Source organism: Thunnus maccoyii, chromosome 9, assembly GCF_910596095.1.
Source record: "Thunnus maccoyii chromosome 9, fThuMac1.1, whole genome shotgun sequence".
NCBI classification, from domain to species: domain Eukaryota; kingdom Metazoa; phylum Chordata; class Actinopteri; order Scombriformes; family Scombridae; genus Thunnus; species Thunnus maccoyii.
This window is the reverse complement of record NC_056541.1, coordinates 6,243,698-6,259,972: the sequence shown is the minus strand read 5'-3', so window position 1 is coordinate 6,259,972 and position 16,275 is coordinate 6,243,698. Positions and strand designations below refer to the sequence as shown.

Below are 16,275 nucleotides of genomic sequence, written 5' to 3'. Positions count from 1 at the left end.
GTTAGCTGTTAAAAAACTGTAAAAAAAAAAAAATAATAATAATAAAAATGGAGTGAATATAGAGCTGGGATCAGACTACACGAGGCTTTTGTCTTTCAAGATGATCACTGTGTGTCACATTAGGTGATTTAAGAGTCATAAATTCTTGCTGTAAGCTGGTCAAGAGACACGTCGACCGATCAGACGTACAGATATGATTACAAAAGTGCCAGAGACAGACTTCACTGTTCCGCCTGAAAGCTCTGACAACTATTTTTTTTATGGATTTAATCATGGTTTTATGAATGAAACATTCATCGCTGCTTCCAGAGGTGTGATTAAATTCGGTGTAATACTCCTGACTCGAGGGGTAGTGACGGAGAAACCGCTATAAAGCAGCTGTGCTGAAAATGATTAACTGTTTTGAAGAAAGTGAGTCAAAATGGCAACATTTGTATGGAAGGATTAAACTGAGGCTTCAATCATTTATATTTTGTTTGATAAAAGGTTGTATTGTAATAGTGAACCACTTTTAAAGTCAGCTTTTAAAGGAATAGTTCGACATTTTTGGGCTTATTCGCTTTCTGGTGGAGAGATGAGATTTAAAGGTTCAGTGTGCAGAATTTAGTCTCATCTAGTGGAACAGACTTGGCAGAAATGAAATATAATATTCATAAGTATGTTTCAATTAGTTTATAATCACCTGAAAATGAGAATAAATGAGCCTTCTTATATCTATATAGGGAGCAGGTGCTCTGCCACGGAGCCCACCATGTTGCACCGCCATGTTTCTACAGTAGTACTTTTCGCGGCTACTGTAAGTTCTCCTACATGATTGGAAGTGGAGGTGGAGGGGTATTTAGTTGTTTGCAATCTGCAACTGCTAGATGTCACTAAATCCTACACACTGCATGTTTAAACCATTCTCGTCTGTTGCATATGACAAACAACGGTTGCTTAGCTTAGCTTAGCATAAAGACTGCAAACAGCTAGCCTGTCTCTGTCCAATTACACAGTCTGGCACATTTTGACCGGATTAAACAAAATTTAGTGCATTGACTAGTGAGCTTTAGAGGTCTTAGAAATTTTGTTAACTTTGCACAAGGCTAGGTAGTATTTATGCTAAGCTAAGTAGCTTCATAATAAACTGATACGAGAGTGGTATTAACCCCGTCATCTAAGTCTCCCAGTTTCTAAAATATCAAACTATTCCCATAAACAGTATGGCAGATTAAAAACCAGTGAAACACCTCTGGATAGAAGTGTGGTCTGTTGAAAAGAGACAGAAACAATGCAGCGATACTCTGAAAAGTCGATACTGTATGCTTTGTGCGTAACATCACTACCCGAGGGTTTACAGGTTCAGATAATTTCATTTTCATTTACAGGAACAGTTCATCACATAACACATAGAGGAAGTCTTCACCAGTCAAGAGAGTACAAAACTGTCTCTGCTGGGTTGTCATGAGGCGTCCAAGATGTTGCAACAGTCACAACACCTGATGCTTAATTTCGTAACCGATGTCTGTCCATTTAGGCCGTTATCATGATCATATCGTTTAGTCTGATCCCAGCATAAGAAATCTTCTGCCTTATATTAGCAGATTGAGATTCTAAAAAGCAACTGTCAAAGTTTTATTATAGAAAATAAAAGAAACAAATAATCCCATTTTCACATTTGAAATCCCACACCAGCTGAAACATAAAGAAATAAACCTGTTTGTGGACTGAAGCTGTCCCACCGCATGCAGCTTACATGGATTTGATTCCCTTCTCATAATCCCTTGTCACATTTTTTTTAATCACATGAATTTCAGTCGGGATCGATCTGTTATAAGCCACTTAGGTAAAGTAGTTTGTGCATCATGAGCAGTTATATGATATGCATTCCTAGTTAAAGTTTGGCTGAGGAAAATCAGATGATTATGTACCGCAGAAATGTTTTCTACCCACAAAGAACAAAAAAAAAAAAACAGGAAAAAGTTACCAACACACACAACATAATCATTAAAAAACAAACAATAAAAGAAATGTATGATTTAATTTAAACAAGTAACAAAAAGCTTTGAAGTGAACATGTGAAAGAAAGATTCAGAAAATTAGAAAGAGAACGTGAAGCAATCAAAACTGCATCAAAAAAAAAAGTGATAATAAAAATATTTACCTCATCTGAACATACAAATATGCATTGTTAATTAACTGTTAATTAACTTAAAATAATATCTATTTGCACACATTTCCTTCACGAGCTATATAATACAGTGAATCTCTTGAATCATTTCAACTCTACAAGAGGACAGAGAGAAAATATCAAAACCCCATGCTGCGTCAAAAATCAACATGTTGCATTTGTTCATAATAAGCATTGAATCTAAAACAAGAGGTAGAGCTATAAAAAACATAATTTTCCTGCTACAGGAAAATGTTATTAGAGTAATTTGATTTATATAAAAATTTCAGACAGATGATATTTATATATATATTTATATAAAAGAGAGCAGGGAGGAAACTCCATGCGTGGTCGGAGAGAGCTGCAGCATTTAGGTTGATCAGAGATATGTGGAAGGAGTTGCATAGAAGAGTAAGTAAGGAGTTATCAGTGTTTGAGTCAGACACAAAGACTGTTTACAGTTGAGCTGAAGAAGAAGATTAAAATAGCTTCATTAACAGGAAAAAAAAAACAGGTTTTGTCACGTTAGACTGCTCTTTTTTTTTTATTTTTCTTAGTGTGATCCCTTTTTTTTTTTTTTTCTTGTGCCACTTACTCAGAACAAAGTTTAGAGTTAAAAAGAATCTGTTTAATAAAAGAAAGGAAAGAGTTGTCTTGCAGGTGTTGCAGGATTTGCCCGGCGGCAGGGGGGTGGTGGTTTTCGTTGCTCTACAGAGACGTTTCAGATCCTCTGCTCCTCCAGTAGAATGAATTATCATCGTCTGGGTCCATGTCTATTCTAATCTGAGGCACAGACTTCAGCGGACTCATCTCAAGGCTGAAACACAGATACGGCCATAGTTACGTTACATTAACGTGTAGACATAGCGTAGCTTATCTAAAGTTAAAGGATCATTCTGGTTTATGACAACTTGGATTTTGTTTTTGTACTTTTGGCCATCATTTGTATCAGAATCAAGTAATTGTTGAGATCTGAGAACGATGCAACATTATTAAAAAGACATCAGACGGGGCAGAAACACGAGCCATGGAAAATAATTATTACCTGATCTATACTTTGTAAACTTTGTACTACAGCATACGCCATGCTTGTACGTGCAGTTTTCTTTGTGCAATGACAGATTATTACCAACATTTCTGGTGTATTCACTTTCAAACTGTCTGATTGTTGTAAACTGTCCTGTTTTTTACTCCATCGTAGTTTGATGCTGAGATGTCGCCGTGTTTGCAGATTTCAGCAATTATTTTGGCCAAAACTACAAAAATAAGACCAAACTTTTTCATAAAGTTAAATTAAATGTTTCAGACTCTGGTCAATAGGTCAAAAACAGGTTAAAAGAGAGTGAATATTGGACTTGTTAGCAAACAGTTGCTTAATTATACATCCTGCAGTTATGGAGCAACATTACTGTTCATTTGGAGTTGTGCTTCTGTCTATCTAGTGAATGTAAGTCCTATGAAGCTACGTAAAGCTGCAGAGTCGGGAGATTCTCTGTAGGTTCACTACGAGTAGTGCCTCTCAGATCCCACATCATAATTTGATGCATTATTATACATTATTATATACATTTGATACAAAAAATACTGATTGTAGCCGCTTTAAGTCTTCAAATGCATCCTTACATTAATACAACACTAATATGTCTTCTGTCTCTGTATATAAAATCTTTTCTTCACTTTCTGTCTTATTCTTTATGATGAATTGTTAATTTCAAAAACATATCAAAGTAGACGTGATGATGTAGTCTGCTCTCGTTAGTGCCACATCCTCGGGTTACGCATTGTGTTCTGGTCTCTACAGGAAGTACAGAAATGCAACCAGTGATCGGGGTTTGATGGTTTCTGAGGTCATTCTGAGGCACAAAGCAATTTGGCTTCAGTTTTAGTGGGACAGGATTAGTTTTAGCAGGGAGGGGGGCAGCGTTACTCCTCATTATCAGAACATTACTGCGATTCATCTCATGTCCAAATGTCACTGACTCTAATGGACACATGCCCAGACCACTGACATGCACACAGTCTTTGAAGTAACAAAACAAATCTGATTTTACAGCTTTTCTTTCTTTATGTTGGGAAGAGTCATTTTTCCATCCGCATGAAGCCACTTAAAGCTTCACCTTATTAAATGCAAAATAAAAAAAGAAATAGTGATTGAAGAAAGTACATTTCAGTTTCAAATCGGAAACACTTGAATAAGCATTTGTTTGAGTGCATACAGCCTGCACCTCTGTCAGCTGAATATGTTAACAGAGTATTTTTAGTTTGTCACCAGTTGTGTGAACAACTAAGATCTCTGATCTCTGCAGCTGAAGACCAATTAAAAATAATCTTGTAAGTTGTTTGTTGACATCACAGATGTCCTGTGATCACAGCTGCTTTTCACACATTGTCCCAAACACTAATCCTCGTCGAACGGCGCTTTCGTCAGCACTATTACGACAATCGTAGAGCAGATGGGGTATTACAGGAACAAACTGTGACCCTGTGTGTATGACCCGTGGATCCTGGTCATCATGAGAGGTTGTGGGCATGACGGAGAAACGTAATCTCTTCCTGAACAGCGTAATCATTGTTCCAAATATTTGGCCCCCTCAAAAAAAAGAAAAAAAAAAAAAAAACAAGGCTTGTCCTGCCTCTTTAAGACTCATTGTCTCCTGTAAAGCTCATATCAGTGAAGCACAAATCTCTATTTATAACACAAAGTACACTTGATCTAGTAATGGTGACAAGGTCGATACAGACACATCAGCTGGCCTAGTTTAAAACTCTTATTACGACTCTAAAATATTTCTCAATGCTCCCTGAATGCGCCTTTTTGTCTGAATGAAATCTAAACGTACAATTAATCTAATATCTTGTGCAAGTTACAGTGAGCCTTTTATAAGCCTGTGACATATGCATACAACCTGCATGTCTACGGATATTTGCAGTTATACACTTAGAAAACATAAGAGAACATGTACGGTTACTGTGCTGTAAGACTGCAGTCAAAGAGTGTGAATGAAAGGATGTCCTAGTGACCTATTTCTTGTCAGCTCTCAACTAACAATATAAATGTCCATAATAAACAACTTGTGAAACCAAAGATCTACAGAGAGGAAATATGACGCCACTGGAAGAAATCCAGTGTAGCCACTGCTACATTAATTAGCCTATCTGACCTTTAAAGTTCAGACTAGCATCATTTTAGCCACTTAGCTCGCCTTCTGACCTTCTATGACCTTTGATGCCATGATCATGAATAAATGTAAAAAAAGAAATCAGTGCCAGTTACATTTTGTTTTGTTCTAGTGTCATTTCCTGTTGGGGAAAAATTTGTCGCTGTCAGTTTTAAACACCCTGTAAAAGTGTTTTCTCACTCACACGCAACCAAATCTCACCTGGACAAGTAGTTGGCCTGGTAGTAGCGAAGCTGCTCAGCACGATGTGTGTCGTTCAAGGAATGAAGTGGACTTCTCTCCTGTAAAGTAAAAGGAAACAGCCATTAACGTGCATGTATGTAGCCGAGCTGATATGGTATGTCCTGTCTCAGCAGGTTTTCAGTCCGACTTAACACTTTTAACCGTAGCTTCTATCGAGGTTTGGATGGATCGACAACCTGCACACTCATGTTTAGCCTCTATTAGCTTATCTAGCCAACGTCAGAATAGACAAAATACGTAACAAAAAACGTTGAAATTTGTTGTTTGCAGTCAAGGTAAAGTGTAAACAGCTAGCTGAAGTAGAAACAAATCAATATATTTTGGCACATTGGAGCAAAATATTCAAGTATTTGATATGAATTTGAAATTAAAATATATACTGAGTGTACAAATAGAAAGCAGAGAAGTGTATCATGCTGCAGGATGGTTTTTATGAATGTTTTGATACTTTTTTTGTGCCATGACTTCATTGTACATGTAAGCGCTGTGAGTCCAGCTGCTACGTTCTTCAGCGTCACCTCTCAAGTCTACAAGTCCTTCACGATGAACCAAATCAAACTCAATAGTCACTACGATTATACTATACTGTAGCTGTTCTATGATAACATCTAATATGTTTTTGTCATATTGTCCAGTTATAAAGTAGTAAATAAGAATTTGTTTGATTAAATATCCTACAGTACAGTATATAATGATATATAAACAAAGCAAAAGATCAAAAGTTACATGTAAATTTGCTACATATTAATAATACACTATCATGTATTTAGAGATATCTGTGTCCTAAACCTAACCATTTTACCTCAACAAGGTAGAAATACACAAAAACATTTTTAAGAAGTTCATCACATCATAACAAATATTTTAAACAGCGTAAACCGAAGAGAAAAACAGGTTAGGAAGCAAGAAAAGAATGAAAAGGCAAAAGAAAGATTCAATCAGATGTGGAAGTTTGGAACAAATTATAGAACCAACATGAAGAGAAAAGTGAAAAAACAGAAAAGTGTTAATTTCATGCATGTTTTGGAACACAAGACAGTCCTGGTGCGAAGAGAAAAGCAAATAAAACGTGTTAATATCATGCAGCGAGTAAAAGAGACAAACAGGCGTTGACTCTTTAGTGACAGACGAGGTTAAACGGGAGAGCGGAGCAGGAGTCAGGCAGGACAAAGAGGAGGAACAGAGGGTTTTTTTTTTTCCTCCAGCGCTGCAGGTAGTTCAGGTCTACTCACTGTCGGAGGCCTTATCACCTAAGAAGGGTTCCTGCTCCATCATGTCCATGGGGATTTTAATGCTGGGAACATTCTCATTGTAAGGGTAGTCAGACTGTTGGAGAGAGGAAACACATCCTGAGACTGGACTTCTGCAGGTGTAGGTGAGTTGGCATCCACACACACACACACACACACACACGCACACACATGCACACATGCATTCATATTGCTATATTAAGCTTAACCTGAAGAGAAAAATCCACATAAACAGTTAGTGGAGATGATAGTGTCGTTTTTAGATTCTGGTCCGAGGATCCGAGGGAGACGAAGCTTTCAGCGAGAATCAAACTGGATTACAAAATAAAAAAAAGGAGATCCGATATCTGATAAAGCTTTCTGTCAGTCCCGCCGCATCAAAGGGCACGCTAAGGCTTCAGTCGGGAGCCGCCATACTCTAATTGAATCCCACTTTAACCCATTGATGTTAAACTTCAATCGGCATTTCAAGCCGACTGTACAAGATGTAACCGACAGTCTCTGTAACATGAACCCTTTTACCCCGTCGCTCACTGCGCTGACGTTGATCTGTTTTGATGTTTAAAGTCCAGATGAAATGAAAAAAAGGCCTTTTAAACTGTTTTAGATCACATCCCTGGTCATATTATGCACCTATTTAACAATATATACCCAAAAAATTACAAAAAAAAATCCATGTGTTTGTATTTTTATACAAAAATCCAATCATGTTTTCTTCCTGTAAAACAAAATATGACGTGAGTTTACGTAGGCTTGAACCAATCAGTTTCGACCAATAATATCATGACATCCACAAATTAATCAATCTTGAACTTTTAGCAGCACAGAGCTAAAATTCATTACGTTACATCCCATCTGCCTGTCCTGTTTCCCTCAGCAATACATCACGATACAGATGTTTGAGGCTCTCGAAATGTCGTTTGATCTGGACTTAAAAACCGGAGAAACGTGCTGAAATGTCTTTTTTTCTCCAAATTGTACACTAATATCAGATGATGGATAAATCTGATGTGAAACACCAGCTAGTCAGCTGATATGTTCAAATGTGTAAAGTCACCATTTGTCATTTATCAATAATAAGTTATCAGTCTGGCTTCCATCCAGGAGTCCAATCTGAAACTGACTCAAATTCAACATGTATAAATTAATTTTCAAAAAAAGGGACCCAATCTGACAACATTAGTAACACATCAAGCGATCAGAGCTAGTAGAGTCCACTGAAGACATACTGCCTATAGAGATCTATAACAGGACAATAAGACCATAATACACCCAATTAGACTAAATGTAACTTGCCGGGACCTGGATCGGGTATCAGAAAGTAACTGATTGGACCCACAATCAGATCTACATTATGTTTTCAGCTGCCGGGCTCAAGAGATTCTCATTAAACTCAAAACCACTCTCTAAGAAATGACGACAAAGTGTCCAATCTACAGTAATTTCTGTTCAATCGTTTTAAAGATATTAGACGACGGACTTAGTTAGAAATGCAAGAACCTTAAAACACTCACACAAACACATTCTCACACTCCTCGTCAGTCCAAAAACTAGTATGAATCTTGACCCTTAAACTGTTAAACTGTATATGCTGCTTCAAAGGAAGAAACGAGGGGTTGAGAGGTTGGAAGTTGTTGGTGAGGGTGACACACTTGGGAAGGGGGTCGGCATGTAAAATAAGTCATTTGATGTTCCTGTCGCTCGAGGAAAGATACTAGCTGCTTAACACTTACGTCTTCAGCGTCGCTGTCTATACTTCCTTTTTTCTTCTTCTTCTTCTCGTCCTCCTTCTTCTTCTTGTCCTTCTCTGGGATGACATCGTCCAGGAAGCTGAGATCATGCTGAGAGAACATGTAGTCCATCGCCTTTCTGACGGCAACCAAAGCAAGAATCTGAAAGCAGCAGAACAAGAGGGTTCAGGTCGATGCTGAGGGATTTTTCAAGCTTTGAGCTGTTTACATGGAACAGAGTTAAATAGAGTATATTATAAATACAGATGTTGGTTCCCCCGAAAGAGCTTTTAAATACATTAGCTCTTCTTTAACAAATATACAGAGGGACTAGTTTTGGAAACTCTTACAAGTAAATGCATCTTTACGCTATATTTACACTATTTTGTAGCATGTGACAGTCTGTTTATATTATATATTGTTGTTACAATGTTTTTATGCTGCCTTCTCGGCCAGTTGTCTCTTGAAAAAGACTTGAATCATAATGACAGTTAATCTGGTTAATAAAGGAAGAAAATTCACTGCAATCAAAAAACACAAAACATAAATGTGACAACATTTGGGAGAAACTTTATGGGACTCTAAACCTCCCAAAATACAGACTGTATTTACAAAGCTTCATAAATAGGTGACTTTAAATTTCCTAACAGCCAAACACCTTACAAAATAGAAAATGTTTACCAATAGAAATACATATTATGGTAAGGTAAGAGTTTAAATATGACACTGAATGTACTGTAATTGTACTTAATTACAATATTCTAGCTTTTAAAATGTCTCACTTTTGGATACTTCATATGGTGTATCACTTTACAATCATATTTGTACACTTGTAATGTTTGAGTAATTATTTAACAATAACTTCCTGACTACAAACAATAACAGTAACACAAAGTACAAATCAGAGCTCAATAAAATTAATAACACGGCAGTCATGAGCGCTGCATTAACGACCCTGAACTGTAATTATGTCAAATACCACAACAGTTATCTTTTTGTTTATCACTCATATAAATCCTCTGAGTATAAATGATACATTTACGTATCACTGTTGTTCGTCATAAGTCAGTGTAGTCATAACAGTCTAATCATGTCAAGCTGACTCTCTTCTTGCTTTAGTTGACTGACAGAAAACTGATTATGAATTGAAAGTGGATGGACCGCTGGTTACAGCTACAGATATTCCAAGATAAGTGTTATTTCCTGTTCTCATATCAGAAAACAGCTGAATCTACACGACAAAAACTAGAAAAACAAAAAAAGTTCCAGTAAATGAAAGACTTTATATACAGTATATACTCTGTAACTGTGGACTCTTGTTACTTGTGAAAGTAAGACAATATCAATCAATAGCATTATTAAATATATATATAATAGTCTGTAAAAACGAATATCAGGAAAATCTTAGTATGATTGTCTCTTACCATCACAGGGAAGATAATGGCAGCCACTGTGGATTTGAGGATCCAGAGAAGAGCCAAGCAAAGGATCTGGATGAAGGTGAAGAGGTGGACCTTCCTGAGGGGAACGTGTCGCAGGTAAACCAGGTCCGGCTGATGTTTCGCTGGCATCAGAAGCAGCTTCAGGCGATCCATAAACTGCAGACGGAAAGAGATACAGAGTTAAACCTACATCTTTGATTCGTTTTCTTTTAGTGGTTTTTCATTTTTGTTTCTTTAACTCCACATTACCAGACTTATTTCTATTATAAGACGTTAAGAAAGCATTTACCTGCACTCCATTGAGAGAGGCAACTCCCATGTAAAGGAAAACTCCGTACAGCACAGGCATGGGGATGAACTGGGTAAAAAAAAAAAAACAATTTTTTTATTAACAATACAAAACATTTGCTTTTACTGAGCAGTGAAAAACAAAAGCAGAATTAAACTTAAACTGACAGAGAACTAAACACTTCAACATTTCTTAGCTCAGTGTTCAAGTAAAAGCTGCTTCAAGAATTTTAATCCAAAGCATATTTACAGTATTTAAAGCAGACATGGGTAAAAAGGTAATCTAACCTTTTTATATTAGTACAAGGCAGCAAATGTGATGTAATGTGATTATGTTGATCAATTAAAAACACTACGATTAATGTAATACTTTGATGAAGCTTTCATTTAGAAATGTGCTTTAGTGTTACATTTATTAATGTTTAAACAACCTTTATTAAAACCTGATGTCCTGAGATTTCTTTTTGTAATAAAGCAGTAAAAGTCTAAAAACATTTCAAATGTTGCAAAAGTTCCTTTCCAACGTCGACCAAAAGCTCAGTTGTTTTGAAAAGATGAACTAAACATTTAGAAGTACTAATGAAATAACAACATAATAACAGGAAACAAGCTCAATATTTGATTAATTACCTTTAAAATAGGAGACATAAATACAGACAGCCCAGTGAGGATGAACACACACACACCAGTGACCCTCTGCTCTCTGCAGAAATGAGAGGAAAAAATATTATGATTGTTAAAAGACCCAAAATAAAACACCTGTTGGAGATGATTCCTTTAGTTGGACAAACCAGAAAGCTTTAATAACGGAACTTATTACTGAAGCATGACAGTAATTTCACAAATTCCCATTCAAGCAGAGACATCACGATGTCTGCAGGAAGATCAGAGCTGATGTTTCAGATGTTTCTGTGTATCTCGTAAGTTTGTTAGTTCAGCTCACAGCTGACACATCAGGGGGTTTCTGAACGATGTCACCAAACATACATGAAAACAAAAAAAAAATCTCTAAAAACAGGTGGAACATCAGGAGTGAAATGTCTCCGTCTAACAATGAACACAGAGGGAGAAAACCTAAAGTGTGCATGAAAGCATAATAATCTTTTTATGCTGCCAATCATGCATTTTATTTGCATAAAAATCCAGTAACTAATGAACTAATGAACTAATGAGTGGATTTTTCTTTGAGATTGATTAAATGTTCATTTAATATAATGGGGGCGATATAAACTCCTCTACTTAAGTGCTTTTTAACTTTTAATGAGCCACATTAATAAGCAGAATTTAAACAGCTGGGATTAACCATCCAACATTAATCTACTGTGTAAATCTGTATAATACTAAGCAGCTTATTACACTTCAGTTCATTACCTCCTTTATGTTTTTGGTCGAGGTTGTATGTTTGTGATTCAGTCCAAAAAATTACATAAAACAACAGATTTCACTGAAATTTGGTGGAAAGTTAGACAGTGGGCCAAGAAGTACTGATTTGGTTTTGGTGCAGATAGCACCACCGTGTGGCCATTTGAAGAGCACTACGTTTAAAACCTCAGTATAGGCCAGAGTGTTTGTGTAGGTGGTGAGAAGTGTTATATTTCCACCACTCCTCCCACAAAGTTCATTTAATCTTCATCACATTTGATACAAGAAATATTTGGATGAGCTCCAAAAGTTATTAATTTGTGTCTTTGATATGTTTTTTATAGCATGGCCTCGACTGCAACAAAACTTGGATGACAGGTGCAGACGCCCGGTCTGATGGCATCTGACCTATAGACGATACTTGAGCAACAGGATTTATTTAAATAACCGTAACTCATGAGTCATGAGATCATGAGTCTGACATTTTTAACATTTCATCCACGTATAAAGCTTTAATATTAGAGGACAGAATTTCTGTTATTCTTCAAAAAAAAAACAGGGCTGCCATCAGCATTATTATCTATCGCTGTGTTTTTGGTGCAGATCTGGATCCAGACGCAGATTAAAAACTGAAAACATTTTCTAGTAATAAAATAAACAGTTTATGGTATTGTACAGACTCGGAGGAGGTACGTGTAGGCTCTCAGAGTGCTTTATTGTTGGATAATGTGCTGACAGAACATTTTTTCTATTGGATAACATATTGTACCAGTCTCACCTCACACCCAGGAACTTCGGTTGCTCTCCAGGAGCCGAAGTTTCGGTTTCCATCTTCAGACTGTCGATGTGAGCGATCGAGATGACGGTGGCGGCCACATACCATGGAAGACCCATGAAGGAGCAAACTATCAGCAGAGCAGCAACCAAGAACAGATCCAGATGGTAACCTGCCCCTTTCTGGTACAGACAGTAAACACAAGGTCAAAAGCTAAAACCCAAACAGCTGTTTCATGGTTTGATTACTGATTATTAGTGTTTAGAAAGTTCTCTGAGATAATTCACTAGTTGTCCTTAAAGGAAAAGGTCACACTAATTTAAAATGTTCCCATCTTTTCCTCTGAAGAACATATAATTTGAAGAATTTAGACATCAGGGATATCCATCAACAGTTGCAGCATACACCACTGAAATCAAAGAAATAGTAACTCAACCTCAGCGACAGCCTGAACATTTCAAGTAGTTGCTGTTTTAACTGAACTGTGTTCAGACACTCCCATGAAACATCTCTCACTCCCATGAGAAGAATGACAATCATATTTAGCTGCACTGTGAAGGTAGACAGTGTCCTGCACTGCCGGTCAAACGCTGTTGTGGGAAACACATCAAAATGCTCCACTTCTCATAAATCAGGTGTGAGGATACAGAAAGGAAGGGACAGAAAGAAAAAGCCTGTAGTCTTTCACCACAATGAGAACATTTCTGTTTTCTTTAAATTTCTAATTTAAATTTAATTTGACAGTGAAAACCTGATCATCTAGCATTTCACAGCAATTACAAAGTTATGCTGCAAATTCCTGCTGTAAATTTTGGTCAAGTTCTGAACATAGAGTGTTGTAATGTCAGTCTTCTCATCTATGGGACAAGACCTCAACAGAGATCACTCCTAACCCCCCTCCACCTTACATTTGTAATTGGAATACTTTCAGGTTTCTTACCTTCAGCTTGTGCTCCTTCCTGTTGACGATCACAGCGGTAATCTGTTGGTCCATGAAGACCAGGATGGTGACCAGCAGGGCAGGCAGAGCTGACGCCAGGTAAACCCACCAGGGGTTTCCTCCGAATGGGGGCACAAACCAGCCCCGTTCAGGACTTGTTGGCTACATGAGAAGAAAACAAAAGATTCAAGTGAGTCAACTACAGAAAGTACCGTCTTGGCCTGAATATAAGATATTTTATTCTTACGTTTAAAAAAGCGGGGTTCATCTTATATTCAAGGACAAGAGAATTACATGTTCACAATACTTTTTGGATGGAGAACGTAATGCTGTAAACCCGGCTCTTACAGGGAGTGTTGCATTATGGGTTAGCGAGTATCTCCAGTGTTTGGTTAGATCATTTTAACCTGTAGGAGTTTCTGAAGGCTTGTTTAATGTGTTTTTCTTGCCAAGGAAGAAATAAATTCATGATGAGTGAAGCATCTTCCAACATCTTTATTGCAGAAACAGACCAACAGTCTGTCAAGCAGCCAAGAATTACTGCTGTCACAGATGATGAGGAGCTCAAACAGACAAACGGTCTAAAAAATGCCAACTGTTAGAGAAAATTATTCTGATGTGTTCAAGAGCCTGACAGCAGGGATTGTGTGTGTCTTTGTAACTGATAGACAAGACACATAAATGTAGGATTTATGTTCTGCTTTAATGAGAGTATTATACTTTTACAAGAGAGGAAAGGCTTCAAGGATGAGGATTCTCTTCAGGGTTTCCAACGGGACGAGAAAAGTCTTTTTCCAAAAAACATTGTTGGAAAAGAAGCAGTCATTTCATAATCAATGTCTTATTTTCAGGCCAATATAGATCTTCAGTTTAGGGAAACTTGGGTGTGTATTGAATTTTGCAGCTTGAGCCAGTGAAAATACCACTGTGGTGGTTTTAGATGTTTTACCTCATAAACTGCCTTTCCCCCCCTGTTTCTAGACAGCAGTTGGTTTCAGTGCATTTCACCATAGTGTGAAATTCAACTTGCAGTGACGTAAAACTTTCTAGAAAAATGTGAGCTATCGTGGTAAACAAGATTGTGATGTGCAGGATTGTTTCTGTGCTTTTGTGACAAGAGTCTGTTGGAAGTCTTATTCAGGAAGAAAGGCATCAAAAGAAAACGCTCTTGGATTGTGCATTCAGTATGTGCTATTAGGGGGCAGATGAGGGACTTACCTTGAATTCAGTTGGCACAATGAGTTTAGGAGTATCGACACCGACGAGCATATCGACTCCGCAGAAGATGAGAATGGCCAAGATGATGGCAAAGTCACTGATGAGTTTCCTCACCTGGGTTAAAGAAAACACACCGATTTGATTGATTTCTTTCACAGATGGTTAAATAAGTTCATATATGCTGATGTAACAGTAGGTGACTCACAGTGGTGGGGAAGAATTGGCTGGTCTTGAACTTCTTCAGACCCATGGAGCAGGTGTAAGTGCCAAAAAACAGGATGAAGGACATGAGGGTGATATCTGGGACAAAGTCACAGGACTTCCCCACCAGCTCTCCTTTGTACTTTAAGCACTCACTTTTTGTGAGAGACGACCAGGTGGCGTTCATTGGCTGAGGCAGAGGAAACACAAGAGCATCACTATTGGTAAGATACAATTATTCCTTCATTATTCAAAGTCCTTTCAGGTGAAGTGACGTTGGAGGTCTTTAAGTAGTTTAAGTAGTTAAGTAAACACAGATAAAGTCAAGACAACATACTGTGTCACAGTAACCTCAAAGTGGAAACAAGTCTACTTATCTTATCAGACTGTTTGCTGTTGCTTGTAACATTGTTGAAATGATAAACACTCATAACACAATTGTCTTTTTCAAGCAATTGTGTCTCAACACTGTGACTGGTATGAGATTTTTGATTTCCAAAAGTCTTTTCAAGATTGTAAAAGAATTCCAGTTGAATTAGGAACAAAGTTCTCAGAACAAAGTCTTTCGCTTTGGAAAATGTTTGATGTAAGATGGTGAGAAAAACACACTCAAGTATTTTACAGCTATGGAGCATTTAGCAGCATAAATGATGTATCACATAAACCACCAAAAAGGAAGATTTTGCAATTACAGCAAATGCCAATAAAAAAGAGAACATATTTAAAGACGATCAGAGTATTGAAACATTTTTTTTCAGAGACAGAAGTAAAAAAACAAATAAACCAGGAAACACTTACCAGACCAGTGTTGTTCCAGTACCAGACTGAAGTACCTTCCAAAGGATCACCAATGATGTCTGTACTGTTCTCTGCAAAAACACAACAAAACAAACTTTTTAACACTGAGAATATAAGTCTAAAAACACAGTATCGGTCTCAGTATGCATAATTAGCTGACAGCTGAGGCTGATGGCTGACAAAAGGTCTGAAACTTACGTTTTCTAAATGTAATAAATATTTTTAACCCATAAGAACCCATGGTGACACAGGTGTCACCAACCCTTATACAGCTTTATCCTTGATTTTAACTCATGAAGTCCCTAAGTGACATCTACTGAACATCCTGGTGCAGTCATGTGACAATGTGTGAATCTGTGTACCCATGACATCACTTCCAAAATGGCAGTATGCCTGGTCAGCAAATGTGACTAGCTAATTTTAAAAAGCTTGTTTATTTGTTACTAAAAGGTAGGTTTCAACCAATTTAACAATTCTGATGCTTTAATAAGACGTCCTGTATTACATTTAACCTGTTCTGACCACATTTCTTGAACAAATTGATATAAAACAAGTTAACAAGGGAAATATCATTATGACATATATGTTACATTACAGATCTTTGACACTGAAGGTAGAATTTCAAAAAAAAAAAAATTAGAAATGTGTTCCTTGTGGTCCATTTGATCTGTTTTATATTTCCCATAATTTTCCTTTAAGG

At 37.1% G+C, this 16,275-nt stretch overlaps 1 protein-coding gene across 4 annotated transcripts in view; it reads right to left on the bottom strand.

The window, feature by feature from the left end:
* Positions 1-2,880: 2,880 nt before the first annotated feature.
* Positions 2,881-16,275, bottom strand: part of slc4a4a (solute carrier family 4 member 4a) — a 71,353-nt gene continuing 57,958 nt past the window's right edge. For all 4 annotated transcript variants that reach the window (XM_042422500.1, XM_042422501.1, XM_042422502.1 and 1 more), the window contains 12 exons: positions 15,576-15,646; positions 14,782-14,967; positions 14,577-14,690; positions 13,359-13,520; positions 12,422-12,600; positions 10,912-10,984; positions 10,283-10,351; positions 9,976-10,149; positions 8,555-8,713; positions 6,804-6,897; positions 5,530-5,609; positions 2,881-2,966 (listed from right to left, as the gene is read on the bottom strand). In XM_042422500.1, coding sequence (XP_042278434.1) covers positions 5,566-5,609; positions 6,804-6,897; positions 8,555-8,713; positions 9,976-10,149; positions 10,283-10,351; positions 10,912-10,984; positions 12,422-12,600; positions 13,359-13,520; positions 14,577-14,690; positions 14,782-14,967; positions 15,576-15,646 — 1,325 coding nt within the window. In that variant the 3' untranslated portion in view covers positions 2,881-2,966; positions 5,530-5,565. The remainder of the gene's footprint in view (positions 2,967-5,529; positions 5,610-6,803; positions 6,898-8,554; positions 8,714-9,975; positions 10,150-10,282; positions 10,352-10,911; positions 10,985-12,421; positions 12,601-13,358; positions 13,521-14,576; positions 14,691-14,781; positions 14,968-15,575; positions 15,647-16,275) is intronic.